At 44.8% G+C, this 27,784-nt stretch overlaps 1 protein-coding gene and 1 long non-coding RNA gene across 7 annotated transcripts; one reads left to right on the forward strand and one right to left on the reverse strand.

The window, feature by feature from the left end:
* Positions 1-353: 353 nt before the first annotated feature.
* On the reverse strand, positions 354-3,964 carry FZD8 (frizzled class receptor 8). The gene has a single exon (XM_069778144.1). The coding sequence runs from the start codon at positions 3,069-3,071 to the stop codon at positions 1,005-1,007; it is 2,067 nt and encodes a 688-aa protein (XP_069634245.1). The 5' UTR covers positions 3,072-3,964; the 3' UTR covers positions 354-1,004.
* Positions 3,965-5,310: 1,346 nt separating this feature from the next.
* LOC138684458 (uncharacterized) lies at positions 5,311-27,136 on the forward strand. 6 transcript variants are annotated; one of them, XR_011323728.1, is made up of 4 exons: positions 5,311-12,738; positions 13,090-17,190; positions 17,273-18,940; positions 19,920-27,136. It is a non-coding gene; the product is annotated as an uncharacterized lncRNA (long non-coding RNA). The 6 variants fall into 6 exon arrangements; XR_011323730.1 differs by lacking the exon at positions 19,920-27,136 and having other exon boundaries at positions 13,090-13,155; positions 15,064-17,190; positions 17,273-19,508; XR_011323729.1 differs by lacking the exon at positions 19,920-27,136 and having other exon boundaries at positions 5,311-12,232; positions 12,658-12,738; positions 17,273-19,508.
* The last annotated feature ends 648 nt before the right edge of the window (positions 27,137-27,784 follow it).

Below are 27,784 nucleotides of genomic sequence, written 5' to 3' on the forward strand. Positions count from 1 at the left end.
ATATGAGAGGCGTGTGTGCACATTCCTAAAATAACACCCATTTTAAAAGGATACTTAACATGCCATGTGAGATGACTCTTTTGTAAAGGCTTAGTTTAAAGACACTGTCGTCTTTCAAAAAGCAGAGGAGAACTATGGTAAGGCACCTCCCCATTTTGGCAAACACTTTTTCAGAACAACTTGTTGAATGACTTGTTTTCCTTGTGTCTGCATATCTCACCGCTTTAACAGAGGCAGCCATCTATTACACAGTTAGCGACTGGAGCATGAATGCAGTTCATAGTTTACAGAACCACCTAAAGACACAGCAGCTGGAAAAACCAGGGCAGGAGTAGGGGGAAAGCTTGAAAAAGTCATTTATCAAAAGTCATTTTATTGACAAAATAGAATACTCATATTTGTTCTTACAGGGGTAGCCTCTAAACTTTTTTACAAAAAAAATTTACAGACTGTATAGCTTTGGATATATACATATTTTACACATCTGTACAAGGTAACAAATAATTATATAAATACATCCTTTAATGTAGGAAACCCGTATTTAGCTGGGGTGTATAATTAAGACATGTTTTGATTCAGTCTGTATTGTAAGGCATTTGCCTGGTCATCAAGATCCCAAAAACCTGCAGTCCTAGCACACTCCCACCGCAGGACGGGGAGGGGGGGGGGAGGAAGACCCTCCCTCCCACGAGCGGGAGAGCTGCTATTAGTCCAGAGTGAATCAGAAGCCGCTGCGCCTTGCCCTCTGCAAGACACGGGTGAGCCTCTACCCTCCTCTGCCAGCAAAATAATAAGCTGGCTCCTTGAAGTACATGCTCCCTGCATATGAATGGAGGGGAAGGAGGAGGGGGCTGGAGCCTGGGGCCTCTGCCAGCTGCATTGTTCTATACAAGCTGTGGCTAATAAGGACCATTAGGGGTTCATTAATGGCACCAAACAGTGAGGGGGCATTTTAGGCAGGCCGGTGTCCCTCCTTCCCTAACCTTTGGCCTCTTTCCCCCTCCTCACACTTGAGAGAGGGGCATCTGCTTGGGGTAGGAGACGGAGCTGGCGGTGCCCGATCTCCACGTCAGGCCGGTGCTGACATCGCTGTAGAGGGAGCCACCGCCTCCGGCGCCAAGTCCTCCCGCCGCGGCGATCGCCGCCTGCCCGCCTGCTCCCGCCCCCGTGCCCCCAGCCACGGCGGCACCTTTGCTGGCCCAGCAGCAGCGGGTGCAGAGGGCCCTCCAGGACTCGAGGGTCTTGCCGGACCAGACCCAGACACCGGAGGTGATGCCCACCACCAGGCACATGAAGTACTTGAGCATGAAGACGGCGTAGTCGGGGCGGCGGGCCTGATCGGGCTGCTGGTCGCGCAGGCAGGGGCAGTTGTGCGTGGCCTCCCAGCGGGGCCGGTTGTGCTGCTCGTAGAAGAGGCAGGCGACCACACTGGCGGCCGGCACGGTGTAGAGCACGGTGAAGAGCCCCAGGCGTATCATCAGCTTCTCCAGCTTGTGGGTCTTGGTGGGGCCGCCCTGCTGCTTGATGACGCTGCGGATGCGGAAGAGCGAGACGAAGCCGGCGAGCAGGAACATGGAGCCGATGGCCAAGTAGATGAGCAGCGGCGCCAGCACGAAGCCCCGCAGGTTCTCCAGGCTCTGGTTGCCCACGTAGCAGATGCCGGCCACGGGGTCCCCGTCCACGGAGCTGAGGGCCAGCACGGCGATGGACTTGACGCTGGGCAGCAGCCAGGCGGCCAGGTGGAAGTACTGCGCGTAGCCGGCGATGGCCTCGTTGCCCCACTTCATGCCGGCGGCCAGGAACCAGGTGAGGGAGAGGATGACCCACCAGATGGAGCTGGCCATGCCGAAGAAGTAGACGAGCAGGAAGACCACGGTGCACAGCGCCGGGCCGGTGCTCTCGTACCGCACGTGCTCGGCCCCCGCCAGCTCGGGCTGCAGCTCGGCCGCGCCGCCCGCCGCGCCGCGCCCCCCCGCCGCCGCCGCCGCCCCCGCCGCCGCCCCGCCGCCGGCCCCCGCCGCCCCGGCCCCCGCGCCGCCCGCCCCCGCCCCGCCGCTGCACGCCACCTTCTCGTGGCCGGCCACCAGGCGCACCAGGTAGCCGAGGGAGACGAAGAGGTAGCAGGCGGCCAGGAAGATGATGGGGCGCTCGGGGTACTTGAAGCGCTCCATGTCGATGAGGAAGGTGGAGACGGTGGCGAAGGTGGAGAGGAAGCAGAGCACGGACCAGAGCCCGATCCAGAAGGCGGTGAAGGCGCGCTCGTCGGGGCTGAAGTAGGGGTTGTGGCAGGGCAGGGCGCAGTTGGCGATCTGCCCCGTCTTGACGCGGTTGTAGAGCGGGTGCCGCTCGCTGGACACCGACACCATGGGCGCCCGGCACTGGCAGCCCGGCTCGCAGGGCGGCGGCGGCCGCGGCTTGCGCGGGGCCTCGGCCGGCGGGGCGGCGGCGGCGGGGGGGGGCGCCTTGGCGGGGCCGCCGCCGCCGCCGGGCCTGGCGCCGCGGAGCGGGGGCTTGGCGGGCGGCGGGGCGGCCGTGGTGAGGTCCGTGCGGTTGTAGTCCATGCAGAGCGTGTCCGGGCTGCCCTGCTCGGGGAGGCGGTCGCAGCGCATCCTGTCGGGCCAGGCGAAGCCGTACTGGCGCATGAGCGGGGCGCAGCCGGCCTTGGCCCGCTCGCAGACGCTGCGGCAGGGCGGCAGCGGCTTCTTGTAGTCCTCCAGGCAGATGGGGGTGTACATGCTGCAGAGGAAGAAGCGCAGGTCGCTGGAGCACTGGATCTCCACCAGCGGCCAGAACTGGTGCACCTCCAGCCCGGCCTCGTCCTGCGTGTCGTGGTTGAACTGGTTGGGCATGTAGGTGTAGTTGTAGCCGATGCCTTTGCAGAGGGGCACGGTGATCTCCTGGCACGACAGCTCCTTGGCCGAGGAGGACGAGGACGAGGACGACGACGACGAGGAGGACGACGAGGAGGAGGACGCGGCGGCGGCGGCCGAGGCGGCGGCGCAGCCGGCGCGCTGCAGCAGGGACAGGGCGGCGAGCAGCGAGGCGATTTCCAACAGGTAACTCCACTCCATGCTCGGCGGCGGGCGGCGGCCCCGGCTCCTCTCCCGTCCCGCTCAGCAGCCGCGGGGAGCGCGGCGCCGCAGCAGCCCCCCCGCCCCGGCTACCCCTCTGCGGGGCGGAGGGCGGTCCCCTCCGTGCACGGCCGCAGGTGAGAGGGCTGGCAGCCCCCGCGGGGCTCCGTCGCCCGGGAGGAGCGAGGTGGGGCGGGGGGGGGGGGGGGGGGGAGCGGGAGGGGGAGCCGCCGGCCGGCCGGCCGGCCCCCGCGCGGCGCCGGAGGAGGCGGGGGTCCGCTCAGGGAAGGGCCCTCAGCCGCCGTCGCATCGCTCCTCGCGGGGCTGGCTGCGCAGGGCGGGGGGGTCGCCGCTTCTCTCGCCCCTGCTCCAGCGCCGGCCGGGCGCGGAGCGGCGGCGGCGGCGGCAGAGAAGTTTCGCCGTCAGCCCCCGCGCGGCGCGCTCAAGATGGCTGAGGCGTCCCGGGGACCGGGCGCTGCGCCCCGCGGCGCCGGGCTCCCACCGCCCCGAGCGAGCGGGCGGTGGCGGGGCCGGTGCTGGGGCGGCCGCAGCGGCTCCTCCCGCCGCCCGGCTCTGCGGGCGACCGCCAGCCGGCCGGTCCTCGCTCTTCGCCGCCGAGCGGGGCGAACCGGCCGCCGGCGCCCCCGGCCGCGATCGCGCCACCTGAGCCGCGGGGCGAGCGCGGCAGCGCCTCCGCGCAACTTCTCGCTCCCCGGCCCCGGCAGCGCCACTCCGGCCGCCGCGCTCTCATGAATATTTATAGCGAGCGCCGCCGGGCCCCGCCTCCGTCGCCTCGGCCGCCTATCAGTCGTGGCCGGGCGGGGGGCGGGGGGGCCGGCCCCGGCCCTCCTTAAGGTGGAGCCGGCGCCCCGACCGCGGCGCGGCGGGCGCTGCTCGGTGCCCCTCAGCCGGCGGCGGGGGGACGTGGCGGTGGGGCATTTTTTTTTTTTTTTTTCCTTTTCTTCCCCCTCTCCTGCGGTGTAGGGGCTGCTGCTGTCCGTACGGAGAGGTGCGGCTCTGCGCCCGGGCACGCTCCCCGCCGGGTGCTGCTTTCCCCTCGCGAGGGGTCTCGGCCAAGCCGGGCTCGCCGCAGGAGCGGCAGCGGTTCGGTACCCGCCCGGGCTCTCCTCGGAAGCGGCGTTCCGTCGCGCCTTTGGGGTGCGCGGGAGCCCCCAGCCTGTGCCGCCCGGCGCACTGCGAACGCCGCTCGCCCCCTCGGCCTGCGCTGGCCGTCTCGCCCCGGGGTGCGAAGGCCGCGCTCGGACCGGAGGTCGCGCGTCCTACGAAGGGGGGTGGGAGCGCGGCCAAGCCGGGGAGCCGGCGGCACCCAGCGGTGCTGGCCACCCGGCCTGGCCTCCTCGGGCTTCCCGCGTCTCCGGAGTCGCCCGCCGCACAGCCGTCGGTACCCGCGCCTACAGCGCGCAGCCCGGCGTTGGTGGTTTCCTACGAGGGGTCGGGGCTACGGCTGAGCAGCGGGCACGAAGCCTAACGCCAGCACGACCGGCGGTCCCCCCGCGCGGACAGATGCTTGCCGGCCAAGACGGGTCCCTCGGCGGGTTCAGACGGGCGGGCGTCCGCACCGAGCCGTGCGCCCGCGCCGGGCAGCGGCCGGGCGGCTGACGGTCCCCCGTGGGACCGGCGGGGAGCGGCCCCGCGCCCCGGCGGGCACGAGGCTTCCCCGCGGGGGGCCGGGCCGGCCGCCGACAGGGCAGCTGCCGCCGCAGGGGTGCGCGGCCGGTCGGCCGCAGCCGGTGGCCCTCCAGCCGGGGCGGCACCGAGGCGCAGCCCGGCGGCCTGCGGTGGGCGCCCCTGGCGAGTGACCTGCGGCCCAGCCGGAGCCCCGGGAGCCGGTTCCGGCCGGGCCGCGGCCCCCCCCCCCCGAGCTTTCGCGTCAGCCCGGCGCCGGAGGCGGTGAGTCGCCGAGGGCTGCGTGACCCGCCGGGGCCGGCTTCTGAGGGAGCGACGCCGGTCTCCGGCGGCTCCCGCCGGCCGCCCGCGGGGATCCGCCGCTGCCGGCGGTGGGGCCGCGCCGCGGGCGGCCGTGAGGGCCGGAGGGGGCTGAGGCGCCACGCGCGCGCCTCGGTCCCCGCGCAAGGCCGCGGGGGCCGCACGGCGGGCGGAGGCCGCTGCCCGCCGCCCTCCTCTCCCGGGGGACCGGGGGGGGGCGGCTCGGAGGGGACTCGCCGCTCCTCCCCGGCCGCTCCGGGGAGGGCGTGGTGGGGGGAAGCTTCGGCGGCCCCTCGGCAGCCGGACCACCTTAAGGGGAGCGGCGGCGGAGCGCGGGTTCCGTGCGCGGCGGGGCCGTCCCGGGGGGTTGTCGTCCTCCCAGGACGGGGCGTTTGTTTGTTAATTGACGCGCTGTTGCGCTTCGCGCTTGTGTGGAGCTCACGCTGGGGCCGTAATGACTGTAATCTCGGGAACACGCCGCTCGGGGAGCCGGCGGGGTGGCGGCGCGGCGGGGTTTGTCTCCTGGCGGCGTGCGATTTTGCGATTCGCCGGGTCTCAAACCGGGAGAAGCGGAGCCGGGGCTGGGGGGGGGGCGAGCCCGCCCCGGGGGGCGGTGCGGGAGCGGCGGGGCGGGCGCCGGGAGGAAATCAAACGCGTGAGGCAAAACAACAAAAGCGGTCCCAAGTTTGCTGGCTGTGCTAACAGGATCCGCTCCGCTCCCGCCTGTGTATTTAAATGAACGCACAGATTACCCCGTTAGGAGGAAATGGGCAATAATGGGGCAATAAACACGTCTACTGTGTAATCATTGCGGTAATTTGCAAACTCTCCACCCCCCTCCCCCGACCCCAGCGCCCACCTGAGAGAAGGTTTTGCGTTCAGAGGTGACAGAGAAGTGCTTGGAGGACCTGGCCGTGCTCCTCCGTGTTTCACATCCCGGGCTGTGAAATCGGTCCCACTACTACACATGTGGTATTCTTTCTGGTCAAAACCCGAACTTCTCCGAAAGTAGCAGAAGGTTATTTTAGCGCTAATTTAGTTAATACCCTACTGCAGAGTGCGAGGAGATTGAACAATGCCCAGTGAAGAAAACGGAATGAAAAATTTGTCATCTGGCTGAGATCTCCGTGACTGACAGAGGTTTAAAAAGTCTCTTTCCAGTCCTGGATGTGATGTTCCATTTTAAGAAGTGACTGTTATGCTGGTGACTGCTTGAAGAGTACCTTATTTAAAAATCTCTACGGAATGTAAAAACGAGTGAGTCTAGTCAGGAGACCTGGGTGACTCTGTAAATTACCGCTCTGTCAGGATTCCTATTGCCTATTACAAAGTACCTTTTTACGCTGAACTTAAGCTCTACACTACAGAGACAGCAGATGTGAGGTGATGGCTTCCAAAAGCAACACAGATGCTGTAAAATTTCCATTGCAGCATTTCAGCAAGGAAACTCAGGAGACATGCTGAATGCTACAGTTTAGAATTACACTATAACTCTCCTAGAAATAAGAGAATACAAAGTTTCTCAACAGTACGCTTGGCTTCATTTTTACTGTCGTTCATATGCTCTCGTTTCCTTACAGCCTGAAAAGAGATGCAGCACAAAGATACTGTGTGTCTCGAAGCGGTTCAGTAATGACAAAGTTGGTAATATGGGAACTTTATGGCAATTTAGTAATGACTGCTTATCCAAATTCTCTCGTAGGACCATGATAATTTTTGAAATTGTCTTTCAGGTATATAAAACAGCACAGCTGTGGGGAGGCTGCTTTACTTCATGTGACTGAAAAGAAGCAGCCTGGATAGCTCAAGGCTGTGGAATCACAGCCCATTGTGTGTTCCTCCTATACTGAGACTTCCCTGAAGTTAGTAGAAGTACTGAGATGAAGGAATCAAGGGTCAAGTCTTTAAAATGGTTTGTGTGATTATTCCAGAATATACAGCAGCTGCTTTTTCTGAAAAGCTGAGCTTTGCAATAGCAATACGGATTACTTTAGAGCACTTTTTGCAGGGATTTCAAAACAGATGTCTAGTCATCAAGTCATGCAGAAATATAAAGCCGGCAAGAATGTTACAGGTACTACAACCTTTTGCAAACCTATAGATTTGACAAAAAGTAGATAATACTTCTACAAGTCTTTGTTGCCACAGTTATTCATGCCTCTTTTATTCAAACATTTACGTTTGTCACTGGCCCCTCTAACATAAGCTTAATTTTTGTCTGCATCTAAGGCTTTGCATTTGGAATTATACGGATCACACCAAAGCAGGTAATGGTAACTACAGGGCATTTTAGTTCGAGATTAGTAAATTGGTGCTTGACTTTTTACTGGATTTGTTTACTTGATTTTTTAACTTTCTTTTTTTACTGGAAGAAAAATACCACATAAAATCTAAAATTTAAAATGGTATTTTTTTTATTTAAAAATACAGATGTTTGGTTTATAAGATTGAAAATTTTGCTTTTTAATTCCCACCTAATGTTTTCCAGTAAATTTTAGTGGGGCATTGTCTGCATTGGATAGGTCAATGAATGGTGCTTTTATAAAAATGTTTGAGAAGAAGAACTCAGTCCCTGGAAATTGTTCAAATAATCTTGTTAGAATGAAGCCTTGACTGAAGGCAGTAATTTAATGGATTAAACCCAGAAGGGGCCGTCTAGGCTGATCTCCTTCCTATTGCAGGCTATGGAGCTTCTATCCAGAGACTGTCTAGGCAAATACTGGCTAGCTACAAGACATAGGGGATTTTGCATGGCCAATACATTGAACAACACCATGAAACTAGAAACCGTGGAACTTTTTGATGACGAGGTAAATGAGAGCAGGAAGAAAGAGTATTTTTACAGGCAAGGTAGTAGACAGCATAAGGTGGAGTTGTGGCATCTTACTATGTTCAGCTTTTCCCTAAAAAGTACCGACTAAAAGTAAGAGAAAGAGTTTTTTCCAATCCATCCTTTTCTCTTGCATGCTACCTGTAGTCCAGAACAGAGCAACATGATGGGCAGTCCACGTATGGGAAGGAACGTGTTGATCTGTACTTCTGCAAGTCTGCAAAGCAGAAATTATGAGGAAAAACCCAGCACTGTGAAACCTGCAAAGAAACGGAGATGGGAGAGTACGGCGTGCGTATATATCTTATATTTTGATAGGTATTTCTCCTTTCACAAAAATATTAAATGGCATTGACACAGCTTCTGAGGCAGCCTGTATTTTATTGTGATCCATGAGAACTTTTCGTAGAGAAGAAGCGTTCTGCATACATCTTTTCAGGGATGTCAGATCTGATCGTGGATGGGCACAGTAGTGTGATGCTCCTGTTGGTCAGTGAGACGTGAGAGAGCCTTTCGGCAAAAAGAAAATAGGCTGAATACCATCTGCTGCAGTAGCTACTTCTGGAGTGCAGTGAGCAGGTGGCAGAGAAGGAGGAGAAAATGCTGGAAGAATACTTTGCTGTCCCTTTACCATAAAGGAAGATGACAAAGTGATTGAACAGTGCTGTGTTCGGAGGATTGCTCCGACAGGGAAGCTGCAGGTTGTAGCCCTCAATGTGGCTGGAGGATTTTCTGCTCAATGTAGGAGCAGACCATGATTAGACTTTCTTCCTGAGGCTGCTTTGGATGTGTAGGCTTCGCTAGAGAAGCAGCACGAGCAGCAGAATGAGAATAAGAAGTCGGGGGAACAGCCGTTTAGCATGAGGGCAACATAAGATCAACGTGTATCAGAGGGCTTACCTTTATTCTCCCACACTAGGCAGATGATGATTGGGCTGCAACATATTGGCACACTCGGTGCAATCGTATATTTCTTCATTTCTCATTAGTGAAACGATGCAGGAAGAAGGAATGCAAGAAAATACAAATTATAAGGATGATGAAAGAAAATAAGTATTCTTGAGGGCAATCTTTTTCATTTTCCTTAATATTATTTTTTAATTTTTGGCCATTATTTAACAAGCTTTATTTATAATCTACCTCTGCTACAGATTGTAATACCTCATGGTGGGATGTTTCACACATGATAAATCATGTGACTTTTGAAGACAAATTGTTCTGAGTTAAACAGTCCGTTGATTCATTGTCACTGTATTTGGAGAATAATACAAATATCATGCAGTTAAATTGCTAGCCATATTAAGTATGTATGGGCATAATGAGTAGTGTTGTCTTCCTCTGACTGCCCAGGTAACCATTAATTTACTTTCTGGAAACTTCTAGAACATTAGTATGTAAATGCACTCTTGAATCTCGGGAAGGTTATCTGGGGATAATATGAGAGTATACACATGCACCACTCTCTCCTAAAAGTCAAAGCTTGTCCCGACCTCTAGCGTGCCAGTGACTTCTGCAGTCATGTTTGTGATTCTCTGTCCATGCTCCATCAAAAGGTTGCTAATGCTTACATATGCGCAAATGGCACACGCACCGTCATTACTCCCAGCATGGGTTGATAAGTCCATTTGGTCGGTTGTCAGTTTTGGAAACCTCAGGTTTAACAACCTGGGTATAAACCCCTGCAAAGCTTCTGGTAAATATCCACTGCTACTGCATTGCCACCTGGCTTACCTGACTGAGCCGTAGCCATCCGGGGTGGGCAGCTTCCAAATAAAAATTACAATCTGGCCTTAAGATGGTATGGCATGCATGTATCTGGTCTTTGATGTCGGATCTACTGGAGGAATTAAGGGGGCTCGATCTATTAACTTGACGTACTTAACTTTGTGGCATCTATATTTGGGTTAGGTGACAGGGGACAGGGTGTAAGGAAGAACCGTAACAGAGAAGCTGGGGAGTGCAGGGTTCTCCCTCGTATACTGTAACTCTGAGTTGGAGTGGCTCAGTTGCCACACTGCAAGGAGCTGTGGGACTCCTGGCAAGAAATCTAGCCCAGCCCGTGCGCAGCTCTCTGCTAGCTGATCCAGCCTGGTGGAAGTAGACATGAGAGAAGTAGCTGTGAAAGGCTTTGAGCTAAGGATGCCCCATCTGCAGTAGGCTGGTCTGGGCTATCTGAGCTGATGTAGAGACAAGATTAGGCAGTGTAGTCCACTTTGACTTACTAACTTTTGCATAGGCTATATGGAGATATTAACTGACGTGTATGCCCTCTCACATGCTGTAAATTAAATGAGAAATTAATGAGGTGATGCACTTACGAGTAAGAAGTGAACTGAATTAAAAATGACACTGTGTTGAAAGGCATGGATAAGGATAAAACCCAGATGGGAGAAAGCAAAACTTCGTATAACTGATTTGAAGAGGAACGCATGTCGTTAAATCCTTGTACAATACAAATTTGTTCATAAATTCTGACACTACTTTTTGCACCCCATAAGTCAGTATTAGCATAATTTAGGGGAATAATGTTTTGCATATGTGTTTGAAGTGGACATTTTTAAAGTTTCACTGTTGCCAATCCCAACTTTTGATGGAGGATGCACAGTAGTAATTTTTAAAATATTGAATGATAAAAATCACACTGAGAAATTCTTACTGAAATTACTTATTGCCCTGGAGTTAAAATGGAAATAGCAAACGTGTCTTTCATCACTCATTTTGAATATTTATTCTTTGTATTTCATTTACTCTAAACAAATTTTTTATCTCTAGGGTTAGATCCTGACTAATTCTTCACTGTGCTAATTTTGCTGGGACAACACTTAAGTGGCTGGTGATTCCAAATATGAATAAGGACAGCAGGCTTGGGCTTGTGCTAATTTTGATGAATAAATTGGCTTCGAGAATGACAAGTCGTATTAGCACTTTTCACTTTATAACATTAGGCAGTCAAAGATATTAACTCTGTGAAGGGAATCAGCATTAGGCAGTGTTTGGAACGGCTCATAGGGAAATCTCAGGTGCCTAGTCTCAGCAGAAGCTTGCTCTTAAAAACCTTTCTCTATTTTTATTTTAGTAAAAGAATGGTGTGATTGAAAAGCAAAGTGTTGAGAGGAATTTCACTGTAATAGCAAAATGTCCTTCCTTTTGTTTTACCCACTGAGTTTTTAATAAGGTTATTCCTTTGCCAGTTCCTCTGAATTTTTTTGGTTCTTAGTTGGTGCTAATGATGGCAGTAATAGTCCTCTGTGAGTGTTGAGGAGGAAAATAAAATAATACCCCACTGGTATGAGATTTTTTGCAGTTGTCTTTTGTGGGCTCACAACAGTGTTACAAAAGATGCAGTCTTGATTGATTTCTTGTCTTTTATTTCTTTTATTTATACATTTATTTTGCCTTTGGGGTGGGAGACGCAATTGTATGGCAGGAAACAGCCACAAGGGAAGAGATGGATATTAGAAATTTAGTTCTAACATTGTCCCTGGTAGTATTAGTTGGGTGCTTCTCTGTCTTGGTCTGGTCAGGGCCTGTTGCTGGATGAGAGGCTTTCAATTCTTCCAGTGGATTGTGGGGTTCCAAGAAAAGCGGTGATAACAGCCATAATGGGATAGCTGTTACTTTCAGGTTTTATTGCATTAGCCTTATCAATTTGTTCCTTCTGGTTAATCCACTGAATTAGAGAGCCCTGAAAGGAAATAATAAATGGAATATCTCATTTTCTTGCCACTTCGCTAATTTTGCTATACAGGTATTTTGTATTACAGATTTCTTACCCATTATGTATAACCATTGTTTGAATCTTATCTTCATCCTTTGCTTTTGCATGTTAGGCTGGTTGAACTTTTATAACTTAGGGCTCATACACTAAGTTATTCCATCTAACAAGCCCATATTGGTTTTGTTTGGTTTTAGCTCCTTGGCATTTGAATGGTCCTGCTAACAGGACTGCTATGGAAAATTTGAAACATTTTACTGCTGTTAAAAGTTTTTCTGATTTGTGTATGGATGGATCCAGATGCTAAGTTTGAATCTGCAGGTTAATGAATAAGACCTTGCTTGACCCATGAAATTTCCTGCATGAATTTCTGATAAAAAAATAAAAAGCTTTTTTTCATTTTTGCCTTAATTTTCCAGGAGAAACTACATGCTTTGACAGAAGTCAGAAGACTGGAATACTTTGTCTGAAAACTAAAACTTCTTGATTTGAAAAGTGTTACTGTAGTCTTCCTCCGACATTATAATCTGGATGCCTGCTGGTCCTATTCTGCAAGGCTGAGGCTGCCTACCACCTTCAACACTGTGCCATGATCTTTCCTCTTTGAAGGGAGTGCTAGAAGTAGGGAATCCCTCAAAGTGATCTGTTATTGGAGTTGTCATTTAAATGGTAAGTCTAGTTGATAAAGGAGATCTGCCACATAAAGCAGGTAAGCTGCACATTTAATGAGATGCTACACTAGCATTTCTTAGTAACATTTTTTGTTTTCAATCAAAATATTTTGGTTTGTAAGTTTGGCTTTTTGGTAAGAAAAGTATATTTGCAGAAGCACATACTTAGACATGCCAAAAAAAAAAAAAAATCCAACCAAAAAGTGTTTAGCTGAAAGCCTCCTTTCCCATCAAAAATAGATGCAGTGGAAAATTTTCAAGCAGCCCTATATTTAACCTCCTTGGATCAAAATTCAGTTGTTGGACTGAGGGAGGCTCACAGAGGTTTTTTGCTGCTTTTGTTAGGGTGTCTGTTTTTTCACTCATGACATCTGCCTGCTTTTCCAGCTATATTCAACCTTGTTATAATTCTTGCTATTGCAGCATTTTACTGTGCTCAGAATCCTAGTTCCCACTGGACTCAACTTGCTGGGATATGTGCAAACTGAAAGTTTCTTTCAAGGGGTGTGTCAATCTTGCTTTTTGATTTTGGCTGGGTTTTAATAAACAAATGCGAATAGCTGTATCCACTGAACACACGCAAAACGTAGCATCACCGTGATGATACAGTTCTTAGTTCTTTGCCCAGGGTAGCCTTGCTTTGGGATGCTGTGGGTGCAAACAGTATATGTGGGTTTAGGGGGTAATGGGCTAAATGGTTGAAAGAGAAGACCCGTTGGGCAAGCTACACAGATAAATCACATCAGTCTCAGGAATTCCTGGGTGGAATATAGTTGAAGGTTGGGGAGTTATTCTGGGAAAATACTGTGTTTGATTTCTTTGCTCATGCTTTCGTCTCTTGACTCTGACTTGTAGCTGCTTTTGGAAGCAGGATCCTGAGCTAAACGGACCTTTGATCTGAATTGGCGTAGCCATCCTTGGGTAAGGAGAAGTACACTGTTAAATGAGTAAGTCTGGGCTTTGGCAATCTGGAATTCAGCAATATTTATCAGAAATGAAACTCCTTCCTCCAAAAAAGTGTAAGCCAATCTCAAAAGAAAAAGGCTTGTGGACAGAGAATTTAATCTGAATAGGTTGTGATTCTGAAGTATCAAGCTTTCTGTTGCTTTTTTAAATTGTTTTTGTAGCTTCCATTTCTCTTTCACATCTTCTTGTAGCAGTAAGTATTTGCTACAACTGTGTCTTAAATACAACTGTGAGCCTTTTTGGGTATTCTTCTAAAGTTGGTGAATAGAACATTAGTATAAGACTCCTGCAGAGCTCACTGGACTTTGTATTAAGACAAGAAGAGAAAACAAAGTGAATATTGAAATTCAGGGAGGAAAGTTGTTAATATGACCTACATTAGTTTTAGTATGTGTTGTGTTCTGTCATTAGTTCAGTGTTAGAATGCAGTTTGTAGCCAGAATCTATCAGCAACTGGCAACATGTGGTATTTCTTAAGCAGAAGTTGATTGTTATTCTTTATTACTTGTTTTGCATCTTAGCACTCTTACAGAAATACCTTTCCAGATATTTTAAACTTTGTTTTCATGGCACTTTTATTTAGATTGCTTCATGACTGCTAAGCAATACTATGCATTTTTTAGCCTTCACATGCATTAATGATCGAATCTGTAAATGGGCATATGCTTAGTTTTGTAAGACAGCAGCTAATTTTTTTCTATATTTTTAATAAGCTCTTTAAAAGTTTTACGATTACCTGAACGTAGATATATCTAGTTATACTCCCGTGTACTTAAGTTTACTTAGTAGTTACACTGACCAAAATAGATGGGGTGTCTTTTATTTCTTTTCCTGACAGGGTATACATTTTTCCTTCAAATTTGTGTCAGCAGAATTTGATTATAGTACATTGTCAGTAGTTGACCATAATTTCGCTCTTCCCTGTTATTATTTTAAATAAATATTTGCAGGAACAGATTAGCCAGACAACATTTGAAAGGAAGAAATAGTTTGAGTATTGTTGAGAAAGAGGTTCATTATTCTAATACCAAAATTTTGGTGGGAAAGAGGATGGAGAAAGGAAAGCACAATATTGGAGTATAAGAGTGAGGTCCTATGGTACCACTTTCCAGCTGTTCATGTGTCGAATTCAAATACTTTTTGAAGCATAGTGCTACACAGTCAATTAGCTTTACTTCAGGTAATCATTGTATAGGGAAGAAATTTTAGTACATTAGAATTCATGAGCTGGAAAAAGTAGCAAAAAAAATTACATCCATGTTTTCCTAAAAATGCAGTGAAAATATGTAAATTCTTTTAAAATTAACTTAGAAATTTCATGAAGTGAAAGGAGAGATTGTAATCCTCTCCCTAAAGTGTGTCAAGAATGGTGAGAACAGTGCAACCTCTCTCACATCATTTATATGCCTTAGTCTGAATCTTAATGATAGTGTCAAGAAGTGAGGAGCAAGCAGAGTTGCCAAATCTGTCCACTCTTTTGAAACTGGAAGAATTGTGGGAAGTAATTGGGTGCGAAATAAACATGTTCACAAGTAATTAGACTGAGACTATTAAATTTCTTTCATTTAAGCGGTAGGTAGTAACTACTTAAACTTCAAGGAAGACAGAAGATTACATCCTGCAAAACTTTCTCATGCAAAATAGTATATCCTCATGTCAGTGATCCTGGTTACCTTTAAGTGTCTGCTTACTTGAGAAAAGGTTTGTCAAATCAGGTCTTTAAATGGGAGAGGGGATTAGGAAACAACAAACAAAATCCAACTTGCAGTGGAATTTAACTTTCGGGGGTGTGGGGCAGAAAATGGACAATGAATATCATCATCTTTTCAACGTTCAGTACTATCAAAACTGTTTTTCTTACAGGTAACCCTTTATTGGCAGAAAATTTGTGAAAGAGTCAGTGAAGGAAAATGCTGTGGTAAAACACATATAAAGAATCTCATGCCAAAACCTGGAGGGTTAAGGAATATATCTTCTACAGGTTTAGGAAATGATAAGGGTAGATTGAAAAAGTGTTACTGTGCTTAAAAAGCCTAATTGTTGTTGTGTATATCAGTCTCTTGTCTGTTTTATACAGCTGTTTGTGCTATCTCCCTGGTGGTTTTGAAACTATTTTTCAAGGGTCACTAATTTGGATTGGGATACAAGAAATAGTTATTTTTATGGGTAGTAAAGCCAAATGTCATAATTTGCACTTTTAAATAAGCTGCTTCATTCTGTATGTAAGACAAAATAACTTCAACATGCTTGGTTTTGTAATTAAAAAATGTAGAGTTGATCAGAAATATCTTCCCTAGTATGATGCATGGAGATTAGGTTAGACTGTGTTACAGAATAATGTAATAATAATGATTTCCTTAAGAGAGTACAAAAGCAGCATCTAAGTTTCAGTTGATGTTTACTGACACACAGCATCAGTTGGGAGCCCTATCAAACTTCCTATTCTTTTCTGCTTACCACCTCCTGCTTTTATTTACAGTCAGCATATCTGTTAATTAGCCTCAGGTAGAGCCAGTTCTTCTAAGAAGATCTCTTGTCTTCCTGGTGATGGCCCCATGAGGTGACCTTGTACACACAGTCTGTGAGTGAACTAATCTTTAACTCATTAATTTCAGTGCCTGATTCTGAAATGTTTAACTGCTGCCTTGGTTTCCTACTCAGCAATTAGTATTTGGAGAATTGTGGGCCTTGACTCCCATTGACTGCAATGTCATGAACACATCCCAGTGAGCTCTCAGCATCTCGTGGTTACCTCACTGGAAGTCATGTTTTCTTGTAGTTTTTTGGTTTGCTATGATTAGACCAGAATGCAGATAGCTCGTTGGTGACTTCCAGGTAAATGCTCTGTGTCACAGGTTATTTACCTAGTTTTCATTGCACTTTTGCAGAATAAAATAACTCCTCCACTTCCTCAGCTATCTCTGTCACACAATATCTGAATGCAACATTGCGCAAAAAATCTGATGTAACTGTGCAACGCCTGGATCTCACAAGGGGGTACTCTGTAGGGAATCATACTATTTTATAGAGTGTCACTAACCTCAGTTAGACCTTGTGATGATACGAAGCTGTTTATAACCACAGCCTGAATGCTAGAGGTGGTTGTAGTGCACTTCTCTCACAGCATGGCTTGTTTATTAGAAAAAAAAAAAGTTGCAGTTATATTTGCAGAAAAATTCAGGAGCATGATTCAGAGATCTCCTGCCCAAATCTATGAGGTATGCTGGAAGTGCTCTGAGAGGTGTGAGCTGATCTGTGCCTCTCATTGGGGTGTTAGAAATCTTGTCCTTTCAGTGTTAATGGTTGTGTTTGTTTCATCTGAAACCTAAGAAAAGAAAGACTGGGCCACTTACCTGCCTAGTCAACTGTAGGTAATGTCTTAAAGTGATGACCAAATTCCTCACTTTTGCCAGAATGCCATTTATTCCTTCTCCATCTTCCAGTTGAGGAGTAGCTAAACTCTAAAGACCTCAGCATAGGTTACAGGTGCCCTTGAAATCCTGCTCGGAGCAAGTGCAAGTATGGAAAGCCACGAAGTACACACTGTGGTAGTGTGAGCATTTTCATAATTTGATGAGAGCTTTACTGATAAAAATTTACTGCTTCAGTTTTAAAAAAAGCAATAATAATAACAATAATAATAATAATAATGCACACACACCCCTTAACCAACCAGCAGTATAATCCCTGGAATACATCCAACTTTTATACTGGAGAAATACCTCAAAGTAGTATGACTTTCTCTCTTCAGTGTAGAAGTATTTGAGCTGATCTAAAACATTTTATGCTGGCACAATTGCATCTCAATGTCTAATTTTAGTGGCTAGGCAGACCTACATGAAGTAACTTAGTTTTAAAGGAATTAGAAACCCTAATTCCTTTAAATCAAATTCCTAAGACATCCAGGTGCCCAGGATGCTGTGAAAAGAGACATAAAAATCAAAAAAGAAGTGGTGAATATTTCCTACTGATGGCTCATGGCTTTGGAAGGTTAGTAGTGATGCAGTGTTGTGACAAAAAATCAAAAAAGAAGTGGTGAATATTTCCTACTGATGGCTCATGGCTTTGGAAGGTTAGTAGTGATGCAGTGTTGTGACAAAAAATCAATGAAAAAGCATCAGTGAAAGTTTCCACCATCTTTAATTGTAAGAAGCCAATGCTGACTGATCTGTTAAAGTTTCATGGGGAAAGTCAACGCTGAGGGAAAAAAAGGTGGGTGATATTTCTTCAAAACATGCTAACTGCTTCTATGTATTTTATGGTTGAACGACAAAGAGATAAGAGATACTGGAAATGTTTTCTAGAATTCAGTGGTCCTTCATCAGTATTTTATAGGTACTGTTTAAGCCATCTTTGTTAAGGAGAAGCTCTTTTACTATTAGTATGCTGTCATGTTTCAAATCTCATCAAGGCAGCACCAGGATTTTTTTTGCACAGATTTCCTTTGACACACAGTCTCAGTAAGTATGGAAATTACAACTTAAATCTCATTTTTTTTGCTTGCAAAGCAGTGCAGTGCCCAAATTCAATGAATTTCAACTTTTATTTTTTCTTAATGTTGAAAGACAGATATGCAAATTTTACTAACAATATGCATGGTTAAATTTAGCTGTAAATTCCAGTAAGGGATTTCTGCTTTGTTTATTGTCCAAGTCAATATATCTGTGGAGAAAACCTCCCACTGTGCAGGAATACATAGTCAGCTACTTGGAAAAGTGGAAAGTTTAATTATGAGAGTTTATTCTGGAAAAAGGTAGAGTAAAACAAGCACTGTTTTTTTTGTTTGTTTTTTTTTTTTTTTTTATCATGACTTCACCTAACAGAAATACAACATATATGGTTTGTTTTGACACTAACTGTTATCAGACAAACCACTTGATTTTTCTTTAACCTGGTCATCTGTGTAGCTGGGGGGGTCTGGAAGGAAGCAGAGGTCATGAATAAATGATGTATTTCTTAAACTTGCATGGTAGATCGTGTCATAAATGAAATAAAATCGAAGTGTGAATTAAAAAAAAGTGTAAATATGTACTGCTGAGAATGTCTTCATTAAAATATAGTTTACCCTATGAAGATATTAGTATCAGGTTGCCTGAAAGATGCAAATTTACTTTGTTGCTTTCTCATAACTTATTTTGATTTTTGTGCGTGGTAACAGTGAAGTATCTTTACACAAGGTTTCTGAGTGGAAGGGTAAATTATTGCTGGGGAATATGTGTTATAAACGATATAAAAACATGTTTATAACAGAACGCTCTCCAAGATTTTAATTACAGGAGTGGTTCCCATTTCTTCAGTTTTTATAAGTAATTTACATGGAATACGTTTTATCTAGCTATCTATTTAAACAAAACACTGCAGTGCAAAGAAGGCATTTCTCCTGCCTGCCTAGCGTATATGTAATACTGTAAAAATCTGTATTCCTCCTTGTGGTTCAATGCCTATTTCTCCTTTCTAAGCCTGTTCAACTGTAACATGAAGAATGTTTTTATGATATTTCTACAACGGATGATAGTAATTAGATTTACTCTAAGCAATAAAATTTTTAGGAAGTGTTATGGCTAATATTTGGGTTGCATGACTTTCGTCAGATGTGTAGGCATATTCCTTTTTTCTTTGCATCTGTGTAGGACCGATCCACAACCTGAGCTTGTAGGTTCTACAGTAATACAAATAGTACATGATAACTGTGTGTGAAGAAAGGCTGGCAGCTTTACAGAGGAAATTTCTGAACCTGTAGGTAGGTTCAGGATAAGCAATTGCCTGTAACTTCCCTTCCCCCATACTCTGCATTTCTACAATACAGCTGCTCTTCTAATGCTTTTACTGAGTCTCATTAAATGGTCCTATGTGTAGGACATTAAATGTATTTATGGTAGAGTGGGAGTTTTGTTCTGAGTCACTGGTGCATCAAGAGTTTCTTCATAATATTCTTCTGGTTGCCTAATACAGGGAGACAGGCACCAGAGAGGCATGTACACTGATGCCTTATGGTAGCGATCCTTGAGCCCGAATCCTAAGAGATGTGGAGGTGGCTAATTTCCTGTAGAACTGAGTGGGAGTTTAAGTTTCTAAGTAGGATTTAGGAGCCTAAATACCTTGGAATTCTCCATGAATAAAGCTTAGTTGCAATATAGCCCCTTAGTTCTCCACACATCCCTGCATTCTTCCATACATGTTCCTCATTGGCTATTTACTGTTAATTGGCAATTTGGATGCTTAATTATGCTTCTGTTTTGGGATATGTTTCTTCCCAGTCTTATCCTGTATTTCTTTGGACTGTCTGTTTCTTTTCAGATCTTTCCACTCTTGCACACTTAATTTCCAGTGACTAGCTACCCTCTCACATTGGCATGTATGAAACGTAAGACCTTTGGTATTAATAGAGCTAGCTACCTTGTAAAGATGATATAAAAGGGATCATTAAGTCTCAAAATTGATAGGGATTTGACTATTTTGTCCACTCATTCTGTTTTTTGATCAATGTATGCCCAATATGCGAGTTGTGTATTAGCCAAATCCTACTTCGTTTGACTGACAAAAAGGGTGGGCTAGGGGTGCATGCCACAGGTAGTTAAATAATGCAAAACCTTGTCAGTCTAATGCTTTTGTCACTGAAATGACTATGCCGGTTGCTCTTCTGAAACTAATAATAGTAAATCAGGGCATAAATCAATCTTTCCTCTGGCTGTGTATGATGCGACTTCTCTATTCTCTAGTTCGCTACACAGGTTATCTGGAACTGAAGTGCACAATGAGAGCATAACGCTTTCTTCCCGTGCTAGACTCTTAACTTCCACAGTACAATTTTCCTTGAAGTGTAGCAGAAGTTGAAAGGAATGAAAACAGATGTAAACAAGGACTCTAGTGTTAAAGAATGCTCTGTAAAATCTACCATCCTTCAATCGCAGTGCATCTTTTTTCATGTGATCCTGAGCCAAGTTTTCCTCAGGACCACAGTGGTGGTCAGCAAGAGGGATCCCTTGCCCTGTGTCCTGGCAAATAACCTACAGATGTTGGCTTCTGCTGCAGCCCAAATGATGAGCTAGACAAGTGTCCGTAGCTGCTGTAGGGGGATGATGAGGGAAAGAGAAAGCTTCTAGGCCTGGGAGGAGTAGGGAAAGGGTGAATGAGTGGAGGCGGGGGGTCCCAATTCTTTCAACACAGTTGGTATTATACCGCACTCCTTTTTTAAAAGGTGAGTAAAGTTATACCAGGGGAAGGAGAATGGAAGAAGTGTATTCCAGCCCCTGAGTGGGGTGACAGCGTTGTCTTATCTGTGGGGTGTAGGGACTTTGACAGAGAAAGCCTAAGAGCATGCAATGCTGAGGGTACATAAGCCACCAAGCACACAGGAAAGAGGATATTGTCCTGTCAAGGACTGGTGTCCAGGGTGATAGGATTTTTGGACAGTGCTGCTAAATGGATAGAAGAAAGAGTGTTGGAAGGGCAGTGAATAAGGTGAGGATGGAAGGGGGCATGTGCTTTGTGTTGCCGTTGCCTCATTGCAAAATTGTTCCCCTTCAGTGTTGTTTGCAAGAATAAAGCTGATTTATGAGAGTAAATTGGTTTCTGGACTAATACCAGTGTTTTTCTCAGCTAGTGGTATGTGAACAGTTTCCCTACAGTCCCAGTTTTGCCACAGTTCTGGCTATGAGTACACTTAGTGGATTATAAAAAATGCTAAAATAGTTTAAAAAAAAATTAGGAGTAGGATACAGTTTGCAGTAGTGCTACAGACTGCTTTTTGCTTGTGAAACTTGTTTTCTTTCTGTATATTCAATAAAGAAACTTTCATTAATTAATTAAATTAATGTGATTGACTGTTTCTTGTAGCTCAGAGATTCATGCTGCTTGGCTAATCAATGGCCATGAATGTTGCATGTGTAAGCAGTTAGAAACACTTTGTTGTATTCATGCTGATTTTTATCACAAGGCATCATTGCTTGTACTGAGGAACACCCCAGGTGGACCATGGCCCTTGCACTCCACCTCAGTGAGGGGTGCTTTCAAAAGGCCTTATCTACTGCCACATCAGTGCAAGGCCTAAACATATTCCATAAATAATCTCAAAGCATCAGAAAGCAACTGAACTGGAGATGATGAGAATATGGTAAACTAGGTTAGGAACACGTACAATGTTGGTGATCCTTGAGGGACACTCTGCCTGTGGCAGCATGGCTTCTTCCAATCTTCTTTTCAGCTGTGGGGTTGTTGCCTAATGCCATATGCTAGGTCTATGTAGTTAACTATGAACCTTGTATTTGAAAGCTATCTAGCTGCTCTCAAATCAATATTGTTAACTTTCTACCTAATGATGCTGATTGATTAAAATGAAAGATGTTTGTACTTGGTTATGTTGTTTCATGATCAGATGCATCTAGGAACTCAATCTATAGAATATCTTCTTAGAATCATCTAAATCTTTCTGAATGCCAAATGCAACCAACTGAAATGTTCAGAGAGTAATAGATTTAAAATTATTTTTAGTCTAATCTAAAAATCACAGCACATTTTTACACAGAAGTGTTGCTGCCTCCCATGCACTGGAATTTTTGTGGCTTTAATGTAGTGTAAATAAACATTTTTTAGATGGGAATGCAGACTATAAGTGGCTTGTTGACTGATACACTATTTTCACCTACTCTATATGTGTTAATATAGTACCGTATTAGTACTGTATTAATCCGTGCTTGTGAGGGATTATGCTGGTGGAAAACACGATCATGGGATTTGACCTCCTTGGAAGCAAGGGCTTCTCCAGGTCATGAAAGGCTACATATTCAGCTCATGACTAGTGTAGAGCTCTTTCTGTCATAACTGAAATACTGACACCTGGTTTGCACTTAAAAGTGTTATCAAGGAGGCCTGTCAGGGAGGGATATGAATTTTTTTGCTGACATAGCTATGCCAGCAAAAACCCTAGTGCAGAAGCTGTGTAAGAAGTTCTTTTACCTGTACATTTTACTTCTCTTCAGGGATAGGTATAAGTTGCTTGGGAAGAGGAGTCTTGTTAGTATAATTTCTATATTAACCTTTCTAGTGTAAATCAACTGTAGGCCTCATCCTGTAGGGACTCATATGCAAGTTTATTACTGCACACAGAGATGATGTATCATAGCCTATGCTTACATTGCTCTGAAGAATGACCTCCAGAGGAACTCTAAGAATAGTATGTGATCTCTGTTCCTGTTCATCTTCTGTCTACAGGGTTGTTTTACAGCTGGAAGTTGCATGAATAATGCCTGGCAATGCATGAATTTTCATGTTTAGCACCTGTCCTGTTGGTGGTTCTAGTCTTGAAGATAGTTTTGGGGCCAGACTTGGGAGACAGTATAGGCATAACTATTGTTCAGCTGAACTACTTGAAGGAAGAAAGGAGGCTGGATGCAGATACAACAATGAAAAGGAAGGAAGGAAACTCCCTAGCAGTGAGGCTTGTGATGTGCAACACACAAACTAAAGAATGAGAAGTACAAAAGTGGAAGGAAGCTTCCTTGGGTGAATCCGTTCCAGAAGAAATAAGCATGTGGAACCACTTGATGGATCAGGATTGTCCTTCGCTGATCCTACATGCAGCACCATAAATCACAAGTAGTTCTAAAGAAATTGGTAGTGGAACAGGAGAGTAGAAAGAGTCTGAGTGAACTCAGATTATGACTTGAAACCTTCCCTTGTCTCTTAAGAAGCAGTGCCTGTATGCCTCTAATTATCTTTCACTTAGATGTTCTACCTTAGTTGGAATTGATGACCTAAAGAGCGGGCCCTTAGTGTTTGTCTGCAGGAAGGACTCCCTTTTCTCTTATGCAGAGAGAGACACTAACTAGAGATTACAGCTAGCCTCAAGCATATGCATATTTTGTATTTGTTCAAGTTACTTCATAACATCAGAAATGAAAGCTGGACCAGATACCAGAATACATTATTTGCACTAGCAGAAATAATTTCACATCACGCTCTGCAGGAATTTGGACTTGTTCTATTTTTGGGCTTGAAACAGGAATAGCTTGAACAAGCTAGGTGATGTTTTTTTTGAGACAAAGGTTTCCTTTTTCCTCAAAGGTTTTTTCAAGAGATGTGGAAAGCCTATTTCAAATAATACTGCCAGAGCCAAAGCTGCATATGTAAGCTCTGTGGTCCTGCACTGAGCTTGATTAATCAGCCAAGGTTAATGGAAATCAGTATTTTCACTTCAAGTCCTAGAGACTTACTTTGGAAATGCATGAATTTGTAGGCTTGCCATCTCCCTGACAGTTGAATCTAGCTAGTCTTGGGGTGGGTAAGTAGATATAACTATGGCACTGGATGCAATCATAATCGTAAAAGGGAGATATTTTGAGATACAGAAATTGCAAATTCAATCCCTGCTGTTACCAGTCCAGCCACAGGGGCCATTTAACAAAAGATCCCCTAGTTAATGATTGCTGTTCTATGACAGGGATATTGGACTTATTATACACTGAACACAAAGGTCTCTGATCCATATTCGTGCCTTGTTTCCTGCTTGGGATTCAGCACCACATGGTGGTAACTGTCTGCTTCATGCGGGAAAGCGTTCTGCTGTGATATCAGTGAGCGATAGTATCAGAAGAACATCCATTTTCCATGAATTTAAACTATTACCGCAGTTAGGTGCAATTATTGAGAATCCCTGTAGAGTCATACAAAAAATGTTGTCTCTGTCCAAAGATGTTGATTCTGGAATGTAGCAGTGCCAGTCTATAACATTCATAGTTTGGGGTCTCAGTGGCTGCTATAAATTGTACCCTGGAAAATGGTTACCGGGACTATAAAGTATAGTGCTGCATTTCAAGCTCTATTTTAAGTATCAGTGGCTTTGTCAAACTATACATGTAATTTAAATCAAATTTATATGGTGAAAATATGTTGAAGATGAACCGATGGAAGAAGATGACTTCATAACAAAGAATATTGACTTTGCATATTAACTTCATTAACTTAATGCTGTCTCTTGTGTATTGGAAAATTGTTCAAGTGAGAATAATAGCTTTTGAACTACTTACAGGCTAATAGGTAGTGATTGTAGTCAGTAAGACTTTGAATAGCTGTGGCTGTTGATTACACAGATTAAATGTGAGTGCAGTTTTCAATATGGCTGATTTTCAAAAAACTCATTTTCTGTCCTTCCTTTTGACTTTCATGGCTAATGACACTGACTTCTAATGCATATTAAATTCCGGTAGTGGGAAATTAAAATCCTCTTCCTCCATCTCATGGTAGAGACATGAATGCAGAAGCATGCCATATGCTTATTTTAAATTGTTCCAGATTGAAGCTATATTAGTGAAATATAAGATTGCATTAGTGGTCATTCCCATACAGTGGGACATGCTCTGTTTAAACAGCTGATTGGTTATAGATGTTTGTAGTAGTCATAGCACTAATTTTTCATGCACTCCATCCCTTATGTTTTTTTCTCCTCATATCTGAACTGTCTGCGTGTCTCTGCATCCACTGTGATTTCTCAGTGAATGCTGGTTCCCAAGTTCTTTCTCTATTCTCTCCTTTTTTTTTTTTTTTTTTCTCCAGGGCCTAATTATGAAACAGCTTCAAATAAATACAATTTTTTAACAAAAAACATTCTGCTTCCTGTGAACAATGGGCTGAATTTTTCTCTTTATTCTTGGGGAGTTCTTATTCAGTTGGAGTGCTTTGCAGTTGGCTAGGCCTGAGATTTCTGGGAGCTGTAATTGTGTCTCATTAATTCTTACAGTAATGTAGGGTAACTATAAGGAGCATGCAATTAGTGGTCTGGTCAATGAATAGAGCAGTTAATCAGCAGACAAAGGATGGGGCTCAGGACCTATTAGGCTGAAAGGAAGTGTTACTATTGTCACAGGCAGTAGGAATGCATGCAGACATGCCTTAAAGTTGAACTGTTTAAGGGAACTGTGTATGTCTTTTTGCTAAACCAGTTTTCCTACCTATTCCACTACTTGAGAGAGCTTCATTTAAGGTTGCCTGTTAGAAGTCAGAGACCATATCAGAGGTTTTGACAGACTGTAGGGACTGCTTGGTGCATTCTCTCACCTTAACAGAGGCAGCCCCGGGGTTTATCAAAAATAAAAAGTGGCCAAAGAGATGTAAGGCATCCTTAGCTATTCCTCCTCGTCAGAAAAATGGTCAGTGAATGGAGGAGACCGATAAAGTTTAAATTAGCCATTGTGTAGATTGTCACTCAGTCATACTCTGCATGTTTGTCTTCATAATGAACCTTGTTTGTTCTGAATGGCTGTGCTTTCAGTGCATGTAAATGTATGCAAATACTCATAACAGTTTGAAAATGGTAGCTCTTACGGTAAAAAAATAACCTTTCCTACTTTTATGAAGCCCTGTCTTTTACTATATCTAGGATTTAAAAGGCAAAAAATTACTCCAACTCTAGACAGTGCTTTGGGGTTTTTTGTTAGCTCCAGATCAGAACTTCCAGTTGTTTCTGCCTTTGAAAAAATATGAACCTCATGAATCCTGTGAAATGTTATGACATATGATGATTATAAAGAAAAAGGCTTTATCAATAAAACACTGCCCTTGAGTAACTCTTATTTCTAGTAGGCATTGCTTCAAATAGAAAGTCATTTCTTCTCTTAAGTAAAACAGACACTTGGCATAAAAAAGCAGTAATTAAAATAACTTTTTTTGGGGAAAAAAAAGGGAATTGAATTTTAATAATTAACTTATATCCAGAGCCTAATGTTTTTCTCAAAACTGAAAGTAATTTTTTACTGTCTTCTTTCTATTAACAGGTCTGTAGCTTTATCTCTTCTCATGGTTTTCACATCAGCAGCAAGTAACGTTAGAAGAATAAAGTCTCTCAGGCTTTATATTAAGGATTCAATTATTCTATATAATTAGCCATGATTTGTTAAATATTTGAAACATTTTCTACTCTTAGGTATGGAACAGCGTACTGGAGTGATCAGAACCACAAATGACTTGTACCTTTACTCAGAAAGTGCTTCTTATCAAATAATAAGGAAGATTAAGCCTAAGTCTCTCTCTCTCTTTTTCTGTTTGGATTTTATTCCCACAAGAAATATCAGTTTTGTCCACAATATCTCATGTATTTCTATTCCCTTGAAATACAAAGAAGCAATGGATTCTGGTATAAATTAGGTAGATTGAATGAAATTTATGAGTTGTAACTTGTGCCTTGAATGTAAAATACTGGAGTGAGGCATAAGTTGCTTTGCTGATGCCATCATTGTCACCCATCTGTTTTTTCATTCTTCTGTGCCTGGTTTTGAAACACTTAGGGGCTGTGGAGTCTTGGGAATAACTGTTTTTGTATGCCATACATAGCAAATCTTTCCAAGGTCACATTTTCCTTTACTGTGTCTTCTTTTGAGGAAGCAGGGCAGACTTACCCCGCAAAATGAGAAAATGGTACTACTTCTACACTCAGAAGCTGGCTCTTACTTCATATATATGCTACTTTTCCATTTAATTGGAAAGTCATTTTTCATCTGGTGTAAGACAGCATCAAAAAAGTTGTTGCTCGGTATCACTGATAAGCATTACAAGTTCAACAGAAATTACCCTTTTTTTCCCCCAGTGAAGTTTTTCTTGTTGAAACACAGGTTCACCCATGCGGGGCTATTGATCTGGAAGGGGTCTTAAATAATTCTAAAGTCACTGAAAAATTAGTTGGGGAGGTAACAGATTAATTGTGGTCTTCCATAAGAGCACAATGTTATGACTGGAGTGGGTGTTATGATAGAAATGATAAACACGCCTTAATATGTAAAGATTGATTAAAGGTCTTTAACCTTCTTTCAAGTTAACAGAATATCCATCTCTGTATCTCTCTTTACTTAGACACACATACATTTTTACTTAGCAATAAGAACTAATGTTACTCTGATGGACAGTGTAGCATACAGTACATTAAAGAACCCTGTTGCTGTTTTGAGAACTTCTCTTTCTCTTTCGTAGTATAGTGTGAATCTTATCTGGTATACCTGGCCTGTTGCACAAGTCTCAACTCTGCAGGAATCCCGGAGCAGAAAAAGTTTATAGCTGCTAACGAAAAATGTAATATCACTGTATTTTAAAGTGCATTAGCTTTAAATAAATCCTTCTGTATATGTCCTGTTTCTTCTGGTACAAGATGACATTGACTATCATAAACACATGGACCTTGCTCTCTATTTTAAGTTAGTTGTCTATGCTTCTTCATCTGTTGTCAGAATGGAGAGAAAGTATTGCTCTCTGGCTGGTTGTTCTTAAACTTGTTCATGACTATTTTTATTCTTCAAGTGGCAGGTCTGATCTTGTTGAAGTTGCTGCTTAAGCTGGTACTGTCACCAAATCACCTTCCCATTATGAAAGAGGCCCTAGATAATTAGTTAAGAAAATACTGGTTTTTAAAAGATGGCTGAAATGAAGTGAGGTGAATACCTCCATAGTGAAAATCATTCCATTATAACTACTTTCATGTATTACTAATACAGCATTTCTATCCCGAAGACTCATCTTAGGGATCAGGCTGTTGTGCACACAACCACTAAGTAATTTTCTCAATCAGTTGAGGAATAAACTTGTAGAATTTACAATACTGCTG

The sequence above is a fragment of the Haliaeetus albicilla genome, chromosome 2 (genome assembly GCF_947461875.1).
Source record: "Haliaeetus albicilla chromosome 2, bHalAlb1.1, whole genome shotgun sequence".
In the NCBI taxonomy this organism is placed as follows: domain Eukaryota; kingdom Metazoa; phylum Chordata; class Aves; order Accipitriformes; family Accipitridae; genus Haliaeetus; species Haliaeetus albicilla.

Excerpts from the sequence above, each read along its gene's own strand:
- FZD8 (XM_069778144.1), bottom strand. The coding sequence starts at position 3,071 with ATGGAGTGGAGTTACCTGTTGGAAATCGCCTCGCTGCTCGCCGCCCTG.